We start from the raw sequence: 12,918 nt of genomic DNA, 5'->3' as shown, positions 1-12,918 counted from the left end.
CTGACAAACTTTTAGTAGTTGTCAGGTATCACTGATCTGAGGCAGACGGGCTCCTGTGGGCATGCTTCCTGACAACCCTAATGTAGTCAGGGAGTATGCCCCCAGCAACCGCTCTGCCTCAAGTGACTCAGCTGTTCAGCTCCTAGCTGGTACTGTGCTGTCAGTGGGAAGGGGAAAGGCAGCTTGGCAGCAGCCATAGCACTCCATTTCCCACCTCAGCCTGCATTATTGATCAGGGGTTTCTAAAAATACATATGGGTGAAGAACCCGAGAAGGCTGTAGGGCCCGGCAGTTCCATGCACCAAGCCTCATGTATACACAGTGGTGCTGCCAATGGAAAATGGTGGCATTAAAGATGGAGGAAGGATATATATATAACTATATATATACAGCATATCATATAATACTTAAGGGTTGCCGACCTATGACTCACCCTGTATATATCATGTAATGTATACGCTAATCCATACACGGACACAGCTGTACATCATAGAGAAGCATTGCTCTTGGCAGGATGAATGCAGAGGATTCGGGAGCTGTCATGTTCTGCCCACATCCCCGTCGTCTAAACAATGGTGGCTCTGGGTTAATTACGGCAGTAATAATACGCTTACAGGATGGCGGCGGGAATAAAAGAGCAGCAATGATTTATTATATATGGAAGTGCATCAGAGCCGACATGTATCTACAGCGGCTGTAATGTGAATATGGCCGAGAGAGACGGACGCTGTATGTGTGGTTACTAAACCCTTCCGGGCAATGGAAGGGTTAAAGACTTCAGATACGGCTACGATGGAAGCTACTGTATACACTATAGAATATTATATATACGATGGAAGATACCGTATACACTATAGATAGTTCTATATACTATGGAAGATACAGTATACACTATAGACAATTATATATACAATGGAGAATACTGTATACACTATGGATTTATATATATATATATATATATATATATATATATATGATGGAAGATACCGTATACACTATAGATAATTCTATATACTGTGGAAGATTCTGTATACACTATGGATAATTATATTTACAATGGAGAATACTGTATACACTATGGATTTATATATATATATATATATATATATATATATATATATATGATGGAAGATACTGTATACACTGTAGATAATTCTATATATAATGGAAGATATCGTATAAACTATAGATAATTATATATATAATAGAAGATACCATATGTACTATAGATAATTCTATATACAATAGAACATACCGTATACACTGTACATAATTATATATACACAATGGAACATACCTTATACACTATGGATAATTCTATATACAATGGAAGATAATCTATACACTATATATAATTCTATATACAATGGAAGATACTGTATACACCATATATAAATTTGTATATAATGGAAGATACTGTATACACTATAGATAGTTCTATACACAATGGAAGAGACTGTATACATTATAGATAATTCTATATACAATGTTATCCTGCATACACTGTACATAATACTATATGCAATGGAAGATACTGTATACACTACAGATAATTCTATGTACAATGTTAGACTATCCTGTATACATTATAGATAATTCTGTATACAATGGAAGATACCGTACACATTATTATTTACAGTATCTTCTATTGTATATAGAATTATCCATAGTATATAAAGGATAACATTGTATACAGTGTCAGGCTGCCCTGTATACACTGCTTTATTCTGCTGTACCACCACTATAGGGGAAGTTCCCATTGAAATGAATAGGGTATTTATGTAATGTATGGATGTGCTGGGTCCTCCAGATAGATATTCTTTATAGCAGATCTCTGGATCTAGAGGACTTCCCTAATTTTAGGATCAGTATTCCCAGAGTATTTGAACAATAAGCAATGCTCTGAATGCCATTCATACCTATACATGATGTTTCATGATAATCCCATCACTAGGTGGCGCTGTTCCAGTTACGTGAATCTGGATGGGAAAGAAGGTTGTGGCAGTGTAATCACCGAGCCTCCATGATGACACCAGATCCTGGAAGCTGTGCCGCTTCGACCCCCCCTTTATGTTCTCCCTTTAATGTATTTCAGAATAATGATCTTAGCGCGGCCGAGACGTGAACATGAACCATCTGCCAAGTCTCTCCTTAGGAGTAAGAATCTTAAAACGAAGCTGTGGCCGCATTCACTGTAATGTCCTTCTCCTGGAACGCGTCCCGAAACTGCCAACAATATATATAGAACATATATAATAGCCAGGGCCTGAGGCATAAAACAATGTGGTGCTTAAATGACACCTAAACAAGGCTATGCCCATCTGTGCCAGCCTCCACCTTCTGATAACCATAGTCCATAAATGTACTGGCACCCTGGAGTCTTTCACTGTATGCAAGATGTTAATGTTCAGGAACCTCCTTGGCCATCAAAATAGTCATCTAGAGTAAAACAGTGAATAATAGTAATAGAGGAGGGGGATGAAGCTGCAGTATTCCGTTCAGTCTGTCTGTGAGACTGTATGCTGTGAGAGGGGAGGAGGGGGATGAAGCTGCAGTATTCCATTCAGTCTGTCTGTGAGACTGTATGCTGTGAGAGGGGAGGAGGGGGATGAAGCTGCAGTATTCTGCCTCAGCCTGTTTATGATACTGTATTCTGTAAAAGGGGAGGAGGTGGATGGAGCTGCAATAGTCTGCCTCAGTATGTCTATAGGACTGTATGCTGGGAGAGGGGAGGAGGGGAATGAAGCTGCAGTATTTTACCTCAGCCTGTCTATGAGACTGTATGCTGTGAGGGGGGAGGAGGGAATGAAGCTGCAGTATTCTGTCTCAGCCTGTTTATGATACTGTATGCTGTGAGAGGGGAGGAGGGGGATAAAGCCACAGTATTCTGCCTCAGTATGTCTATAGGATTGTATGCTGTGAGATGGGAGGAGGGTGATGAAGCTGCAGGTATTGTGCCCCAGCCTGTTTATGATACTGTTTACTGCAGGGGCGTAGCTAGAATTCATGGGGCCCCATAGCAAAAACTGTATGGGGCCCCCCTTCCCATATATATATATATATATATATATATATATATATATATATATATACTCTGTGATGTGGCAAAAAAAAATTCTCTTGTGGCCAGAGACAGAACCCTGCATGTAACCACAACAGTGACTGTCAGAGGAGAAAGCCAATGTCTGCTTGTTCTGTCAGTCCACTGTATTTATCTATAACAGCCTATTAGGAGCCTCATGGTTATATACATAGGTGCAGGAGCAGACTACCTTTTGCTTAACCCTTTATTTACTACAGTGTGTAAGTGACCCAGTATTCTCTTACATGATGTAACACAAAGGGTCAATGAAGAAGACAATTAGGGCTCTCCTGCTATTCCTGCACTGATAACCCCTGACTTCTGCAGGAGCTCAGAGGTCAGAGGTTATCGGAGAGCTAATTGTCTTGAGCTTATATTAACCCTTTTTTGTGTTGCAGCATGTAAGAGAACACATGGTCACTTACACACTGCAGTACATAAGGGGTTAAGAAAAAGGACACAGGAGGCTCTTATCTTCCCTGGGCCCCCTCCCTCCATGGGCCCCATAGCAACCACCTTCCCTGCCTCTATGGTAGCTACGCCACTGGTTTACTGTGAGAGGGCATGAGGGGGATGAAGCTGCAGGTATTGTGCCTCAGCCTGTTTATGATACTATATGCTGTAAGAGGGGAGGAGGGGATGAAGCTGCAGTATTCTCATCAGCCTGTTTATAAAACTGTATTCTGTGACAGGGGAGGAGGGGAATGAAGCTGCAGTATTTTACCTCAGCCTGTCTATGAGACTGTATGCTGTGAGGGGGGAGGAGGGAATGAAGCTGCAGTATTCTGTCTCAGCGGCAGCCTGTTTATGATACTGTATGCTGTGAGAGGGGAGCAGGGGATAAAGCTGCAGTATTCTGCCTCAGTATGTCTATAGGACTGTATGCTGTGAGAGGGGAGCAGGGGATAAAGCTGCAGTTTTTGTGCCCCAGCCTGTTTATGATACTGTATACTGTGAGAGGGCATGAGGGGGATGAAGCTGCAGGTATTGTGCCTCAGCCTGTTTATCAAAGTGTATTCTGTGACAGGGGAGGAAGGGGATGGAGCTGCAATATTCTGCCTCAGTATTTCTACAGGACTGTATGCTGAGAGAGGGGAGGAGGGGAATGAAGCTGCAGTATTTTACCTCAGCCTGTCTATGAGACTGTATGCTGTGAGGGGGGAGGAGGGAATGAAGCTGCAGTATTCTGTCTCAGCGGCAGCCTGTTTATGATACTATATGCTGTGAGAGGAGAGCAGGGGATAAAGAAACAGTATTCTACCTCAGTATGTCTATAGGACTGTATGTTGTGAGAGGGGTGGAGGGTGATGGAGCTGCAATATTTTACCTCGGCCTGTCTATGATACTGCAAAAAAGTAGACCGTGGAGCCTCGGTTGCAAGTCTCAAAACACGGGAATAGCCAGATATCACTAGCCTGTTGCCACGGGGTACCTACAGATGGGGAGAACACCACACCACCCCGATAGATAACCCCTTAAGCCCCACTCGGTTGCGAGTATTGGAACATAAATAGGGAAACAACAGGGTGGCCCCTTTAGTGTCAAAGTCTAACTCAAGGTGCGAGTATTGCGACATGACAAGGACTTGCCAAGGCAGGCTTCCATCCACAGACAGCCGGGGCATCAGTGGAGACTCTGGATTGAGTACTTCATTGGAATTTTTCGATTTCTCCATGAGTTCAGTCATTACTGTGTTTTGTTGGTTGATATGTCATTGCTCCAACTAGCCACAATCCTGCTCCAGACTGACGAGGGGCAAATACCCCGAAACGGCTGTCTGTGGATAGCAACAGGCTAGTGATATCTGGCTATTCCCGTGTTTTGAGACTCGCAACCGAGGCTCCACTGAGCCCTTTTTTGCATATTTAAATTTTTGGGGGCATCAGTGGAGATTCTTGATTGAGTACTTCACTGGATTTTTTTCGCTGATCTCCTTGAGCTGAGTGATTGCTGTGTTTTGTCTGTCTATGATACTGTATGTGTGTGAGAGGGGAGCAGGGGGATAAAGCTGCAGTATTCTGCCTCAGTACAGTATGTCTAGAGGACTGTATGCTGTGGGAGGGGAGGAGGGTGATGAAGCTGCAGGTATTGTGCCTCACTCTATATGCTGAGTCTGTATGCTGAGAGAGAGTAGGAGGAGGAGGATGAAGCTGCAGGTATTGTGTCTCAGTCTATATACTAAGTCTGTATGCTGTGGGAGGGGAGGAGGGAGATGAAGCTGCAAGTATTGTGCCTCACTCTATATGCTGAGTCTGTATGCTGTGAGAGGGAAGGAGGGAGATAAAGTTGCAGGTATTGTGCCTCAGTCTATATGCTGAGTCTGTATGCTGTGGGAGGGGAGGAGGGAGATGAAGCTGCAGATATTGAGCCTCAGTCTATATGCTGAGTCTGTATGCTGTGAGAGGGGAGGAGGGAGATGAAGCTGCCTGCAGGTATTGTGCTTTAGTCTATATGCTAAGTCTGTATGCTGTGGGAGGGGAGGGGAGGAGGAAGATGAAGCTGCAGGTATTGTGCCTCAGTCTATATGCTAAGTCTGTATGCTGTGGGAGGGGAGGAGGGAGATGAAGCTGCAGGTATTGTGCCTCCGTCTATTTGCTGAGTCTGTATGCTTTGAGAGGGAAGGAAGAGCAGCTGAGGGGAAATATCATATAATGTAATATCAGGGGTGAAGACTGGCATACACATAGCAGGGCAGACCCCTGCAGTGCCCCCATGTGGCTGCGCTTCCTATCCTGACATCAGGCAGGGAGCAGCACTTACATCCAGTGTTTGGCCATCTTGTATGGATTATATTACAGTAAGTGGGACCTGCGCTCATTTACAGCAGATATAGCTCACTGATGAGATTATCACCAGTCAGTAATGGATTCCTACAGGGGGTGCGGCGGCCATCAAAGCTTTAGCTGCCCAGGCATGATGGGAACTGTAGTTTTGCAACAGCTGGACGGCTGACGGTTTCCCGTCCCTGCTGTAGAATAGGGGATATTCTTGAATCCCAGGGATGTAAATAGTTAATCCCGCTGTGTATCTAGCGGGGATAAGTGGATCATGGCTCTTCTCCTTGCAGCTCTGTAGCAGCGTATACCGTACTGTACTGCACCGCAGTGATAGCGGAGAATTTATCACATGCAGATATTGTCATCCAGGCTTATACTAATGTATGGTAATGCGACCTGACACAATCCGGGGGGAGCAGAGCGCCCATCACTGCTGCCCGAGATGTATGTAACAGAGATATATATATATATATATATATATATATATATATATATATATATATATATATATATATATACACACACACACCTAACCATCACTGCTGCCCGAGATGTATGTAACAGACATATATATATATATATATATACACACACACCTAACCATCACTGCTGCCCAAGATGTATGTAACAGAGATATATATATATATATATATATACACACACCTAACCATCACTGCTGCCCGAGATGTATGTAACAGACATATATATATATATATACACACACCTAACCATCACTGCTGCCCGAGATGTATGTAACAGACATATATATATATATACACACACCTAACCATCACTGCTGCCCGAGATGTATGTAACAGACATATATATATATATATATATACACACACACACCTAACCATCACTGCTGCCCGAGATGTATGTAACAGATATATATATATATATATATATATATATATATATATATATATATATATATACACACCTAACCATTACTGCTGCCCGAGATGTATGTAACAGATATATATATATATATATATACACACACCTAACCATCACTGCTGCTCGAGATGTATGTAACAGATATATATATATATATATATATATATATACACACACACCTAACCATCACTGCTGCCCGAGATGTATGTAACAGATATATATATATATACACACACCTAACCATCACTGCTGCCCGAGATGTATTTAATATATATATACCTAACCATCACTGCTGCCCGAGATGTATGTAATATATATATACCTAACCATCACTGCTGCCCGAGATGTATGTAACATACATATATATATATATATATATATATATATATATACACACCTAGCCATCACTGCTGTTTTCAAAGGGGTTCTCCAGAGGGAGAAAAAAAATCAGCTGTTGTCAAAAAGTTATACAGATTTGTAATTTACTTCTATCTAAGAATCTCCAGTCTTCCAGAGTACTTATCAGCTGCTTTATGTCCTGCAGGAAGTGGTGTATTCTCTCCATTCTGACATAGTGTTTTCTGCTGCCACCTCTGTCCATGTTCTGTCCATAGATGGTATATAAATCTGTTTCCTAAACAGAACTACCCCTTTAAGTATTCTTGAGAGCTAGCTGCCACACATGGGGGGGGGGGGGGGCATCAAGCCCTTAGTAAAACAAGAAATAAAACACTAGACCGATATAGATCCTTGGTTCATCAACCTTGTCAGAAAATGATATATTGACCTCTCTGGGGAGAGTGTTGTGGGCATGCTCTGTGACCTGTGCAGGGAGGGGGCGGAGAAGCCGTCCTCATCACTCACTGTAATTACTCACTAAGGGATTCTTCACACCCCCTATAGGATTTTTTTAGCCCCCTCTTGTTGGTATGCGGTGGTCCACGCTGTGGTTCTTTATACAAATTTTTCTGTTAAAAAAAACATTATTCCACCCACCAACTCGATTCACTTTATAATACAGCGCTCACCATGACAACCGGCCTTGTGACACTGGGGGTAGTCACAGCTCCGCCCCCTCATTAACGCTTCTCCCATGTTGTAAGTGTACCTACATAACAGTCCCTACCTCTTGTGTATTAGTCCCTGAAGGCATCAAGGGAGCAACTATAAAAGGCTTCCCCAATCTGTGACTCTTCAACTGTTGTAAAACTACAACTCCCAGCATGCTCTGACAGCCACAGACTAGAGGACCATAGTTTGGGGATTGCTCATGTGCAGGCTATCAGGGCATGCTGGGAGTTGTGGTTTCTTACCAGCTGAAAAGCCAAAGACTATATGGACTATATTAATTGCTTACAATTGGAGGGTATTGGTTCTTATTGAAGAGATGAAGCCTTACAGGCAATGCTTCATGGGAAAACATATGCAAATGAGCCCAGAATGAAAGCAATCTCTCTTTTAAAGGGGAATTTCAAAGCAGTAGAAAATCGCCATCGAAAGCCTCTGCTGCTCTGGACAGTTCGTGACACTGTGTCAGACTGGAAAGAATACACCACTTCCTGCAGGACATACAGCAGCTGATAAGTACTGGAAGACTGGAGAATTTTTTTTAATGGAAATAAATTACTATTCTGTATAACTTTCTGAAGCCAGTTGATTTTAAAGCACCCCTTTAAAGGGGTTATCCAGTGCTACAAAAACACGGCCACTTTCTTTCAGAGACAGCACCACTCTTGTCTCCAGTTCAGGTGCGGTTTGCAATTAAGCTCCATTCACTTCAATGGAACTGAGCAGCAAAACCCCGCCCAAGCTGGAGACAAGAGTGGGGCTGTCTCTGGAAGAAAGTGGCCATGTTTTTGTAGCGCTGGATAACCCCTTTAAGAGAGGGATAGTGACATACCGTTAGCTACCTATAGGTGGCAGTATAGAGTTACCTCTAATTTACATGCAGAAGAATAATAGACAGAAGAGTCCATATACTGTACCCTATACAACCTCCATGACCAGACAGTTCCCAACAGGTTCCTATTTCTAATGGGGAGTGCAGCTCTGGAGCACTAACCGCAGCTCCATCAAGTAAAGTTCTGTAAATAGAGCAATCCTTTTTTTTTTTTTAACTTCTTGCACATCTCCTTGTTTTCCCTTGTACCCTGGTATCTGCCCTCTCAGTATGGCAGGCAGTGGGGTATAAGATATAGGATTATCTGCTTGCTATGGATATCGGCGTCCTCCTGCCGGGAGCTAAGGATTCTGGGCCTTGCTCATTTTGTTGCTTGCCTGAGCCTGTCTGCTTGCATTGGCCGCTCTGTAGTGATGTGCCCGGCAGGGTGTATGGCGGTGTCACACACACTCAGACGCATCCCTGCCTGATTGACGCGTTTAGCGACCATTGTTATAATACTGAAAAGTTATGTGACTTTATAATAGGGGGAGATTTATCAAACATGGTGTAAAGTGAAACTGGCTCAGTTGCCCCTAGCAACCAATCAGATTCCTGCTTTCATTCCTTACAGGCTCTTTGGAAAATGAAAGATGGAATCTGATTGGTTGCTAGGGGCAACTGGGCCAGTTTCACTTTACACCATGTTTGATAAATCTCATATGTATAAAAACTCAACTCATTATAATGTAAACCGCGCCCCCTGGAGGACTCATTGCAAGCACTGCAGGTAATACCACATTTCTCCAGCAGGGGTCACCCACTAGACATCCTAAACTTTTTCTCCAAAAACAGCGCCACTTTTGTCTAGTGGCCGTGCCTGGTATTGAATCTCAGCCCCGTTGGGGCTGAGCTGCATTACCAGGCGCAGCCACTGGACAAAAGTTCTTGGAAGAAAGCAGCCATGTTTTTCTAATCTCACACAATCCCTTTAAAAATTCATCTGCAACCTATGTAGCCTTTGGCGTTAAGTGTGACACATCTAAGTAGACCCACAGGAGGCCACACGTCATCTACAGCTAATATTGCCGTCTGCTAATGGTCTTGTCTGGATCTTCTGCTGCGCTCGCTATATAGAGAACCGTGAATCCCCTGGCGTATAGCTCAGCAGATGCAACTAATATAAAATCATTGTATCTTCCCACTGGGGCCCCTAGGGGGCGTCCTCATGTCTTCTAATGATCTGTATAGGGATTTCTTGTCTCATGTAGAAGCTGTTGATCTTCACCTGTTTCCTAGGGCTGTAGGATGTGTTTATCTCCTGAAATACTCTGTGCTGCTGTTGGAGTCTGCTCCTTTCATCGCCTGCCTCTGTGTTCTATCTGTTTTCCCCCTCCTATCACAGCGATGACCCCCGATAGCTACATTCCTGCCTGTAACATGTAGCTGCTGCCTGAAATACTCTGTGCTGCTGTGCAACAACGATTCTTCCCCTGCCTGTGTGTGGCCTCCCCTATATCCTCTCCCCATCTTTCCATCAGGTGATCCCTCCTGTTATATACAGCCCTGGTCTCAATAATACTGCATACGACAAGATGAACACACTGCTCCCTGAAATACTCTGTGCTGCTGTGCAATATTACTTATTCCCCTACCAGTGCCCTCTCCTATCTTCATCCACCTCCAATCAGGAAACTGTCCATATCGTAGCATAGCCCTTTTTCCCTATAACATTGCTATCCACAAGATGGGTACACCACTACCTGAAATACTCTGTGCTGCTGTGAGACATTGCTCCCTCCCCCATTTCCCATAACCATCTTTAAGGAACTGATCATGTCACTTGCAGCACTTACTAACCCTTCCTCCTACAGGAACAGCTCATTGCTGCCTGAAATACTCTGTGCTGCTCTCACCTGCAGCTTTGACCCTATTCACACTGCCTCCTAACAAGGTAAGCATACGTCTTCCTGAAATTCTCTGTGCTGTTCCGCCTCCCATCACAGCCCCACTACCATCACCCGCAGCTCTGACCCCATGCACACCACCTCCTACAAGGTGAGCATACGTCTTCCTGAAATGCTCTGTGCTGCTCTCACCTGCAGCCCTCACCCCATCATGCGGCCTCCTACAAGGTGAGCATACGTCTTCCTGAAATGCTCTGTGCTGCTGTCACCTGCAGCCCTCACCCCATCATGCGGCCTCCTACAAGGTGAGCATACGTCTTCCTGAATTGCTCTGTGCTGCTGTCACCTGCAGCTCTGACCCCATGCACACCGCCTCCTACAAGGTGAGCATACGTCTTCCTGAAATGCTCTGTGCTGCTGTCACCTGCAGCCCTCACCCCATCATGCGGCCTCCTACAAGGTGAGCATACGTCTTCCTGAATTGCTCTGTGCTGCTGTCACCTGCAGCTCTGACCCCATGCACACCGCCTCCTACAAGGTGAGCATACGTCTTCCTGAAATGCTCTGTGCTGCTGTCACCTGCAGCTCTGACCCCATGCACACCGCCTCCTACAAGGTGAGCATACGTCTTCCTGAAATGCTCTGTACTGCTCTCACCTGCAGCCCTCACCCCATCATGCGGCCTCCTACAAGGTGAGCATACGTCTTCCTGAAATGCTCTGTGCTGCTCTCACCTGCAGCCCTCACCCCATCATGCGGCCTCCTACAAGGTGAGCATACGTCTTCCTGAAATACTCTGTGCTGCTCTCACCTGCAGCTCTGACCCCATGCACACCGCCTCCTACAAGGTGAGCTTATGTCTTCCTGAAATGCTCTGTGCTGCTGATCGCTCCTGTCACTCACACCAGGACCCTGTCAGGTCACTGGCTCTACAAAGCCGAATGCTCTGTCTCTGAAATATTCTGTGCTGCTGTGCCCACCTAATTACAGGCGGACGGCGGCATCTTTTACGCTATAATTATATTTCGCTGTTCGGTGTCACTTTTCATTAATGACTATTTTTTTTTTACACATCTTGGATTAATGGGAGATGCCAGAAATAGAGCGGTCATTACTAATATGAAATATTACTGAGGATGAATGAGAGATCAGGGACAGATGGCTGAGAACCAGCTGTACAACAGCGCCACCACAAGTCAGGACAAAGCCGGTACTGCACTCATTTCATAGCAAGGTTTTTTGAAAGCTGATGTATTTCTTATGTTATAGTCTAATGTTTTAATAATGAACTATATATCCTGTTATGCTGCAAGTACATTAATCTCATCGCCTTTGTAAAGGGAACGCAGCGTCCTGGATTTTAATTCATGCAGGAATGAACTTTGCCTAGTTATGGGTTGTCTTTGCTCTCCCCTCAGGTATGGAGACATGGTACCAGACACCATTGCTGGCAAAATCTTTGGTTCCATCTGCTCCTTGAGTGGAGTGCTGGTTATTGCGCTACCAGTCCCTGTCATCGTATCCAACTTCAGCCGGATTTATCACCAAAACCAGAGAGCCGACAAGCGCCGGGCACAGCAAGTAAGGGCCTCCTCTGCTGTTATTATTTACATGCATACAGTATTGTATCATATGCCTGGCTAAGGCTTCATCATGCTTAAAGGGGTTGTTTGAGATTAGGAAAACATGACTGCTTACTTGTAGACACAGCGCCCCTCTGGCCCACAGGTTGTGTCTGGTATAGCCACTCAGCAGGGCTTTATTTCCCGAAATAAAGCATATTCATGTAATAAGATGTGAATAAAGCAGCCATGTTTTTACGATCTCATAAAGTCCCTTTAAAAAGTGTTTTGAATAATTTATATACACTTCATATAAAATTTTGCTTGTTTTTGTAACTTGCAGTACTACTTTTCACCACCGTGTCTTTCCATAGAGCTGAATACAATAGCGCCCCCAGTGACCTAATTGTGTAGTAAATTTACAAAGCTCCAGCACCAATCCTAATTCTTGAGTCATGAATGGGCGGAGCTTACTAAGGAGTCAGGATGGATATATGGGGCTGGGTATATGGACATTTTATTGCAAGGGTTAACACGTTAGTGATCTTTCTTTAACTTTTTGCAGAAAATCCGCTTGGCCAGGATAAGACTAGCAAAGAGTAACACAACCAACGCTTTCCTGCGCTACAAGGAGAATGGAGGCCTTGAGGTAAGGGACGCTCCTATGAATTATGAAGGGTTTGTTCACACCCAGATCCGCAGGACGTGAGCCCTGTGTCAGACTGGAAAGAATACACTACTTCCTGCAGGACATACAGCAGCTGATAAGTACTGGAAGACTTGAGTATTTTAATAGAAGTAAATTACAACT

The 12,918-nt window shown here is 44.2% G+C and overlaps 1 protein-coding gene across 1 annotated transcript in view; it reads left to right on the top strand.

The window, feature by feature from the left end:
- KCND1 (potassium voltage-gated channel subfamily D member 1) overlaps positions 1 to 12,918 on the top strand; it is a 42,552-nt gene that overhangs the window by 21,621 nt on the left and 8,013 nt on the right. The window contains exons 3-4 of the mRNA XM_069985868.1: positions 11,964 to 12,126; positions 12,673 to 12,756. Coding sequence (XP_069841969.1) covers positions 11,964 to 12,126; positions 12,673 to 12,756 — 247 coding nt within the window. The remainder of the gene's footprint in view (positions 1 to 11,963; positions 12,127 to 12,672; positions 12,757 to 12,918) is intronic.

This window comes from Dendropsophus ebraccatus, chromosome 10 (assembly GCF_027789765.1).
Source record: "Dendropsophus ebraccatus isolate aDenEbr1 chromosome 10, aDenEbr1.pat, whole genome shotgun sequence".
NCBI classification, from domain to species: domain Eukaryota; kingdom Metazoa; phylum Chordata; class Amphibia; order Anura; family Hylidae; genus Dendropsophus; species Dendropsophus ebraccatus.
This window is presented reverse-complemented; position numbering and strand designations above follow the sequence as displayed.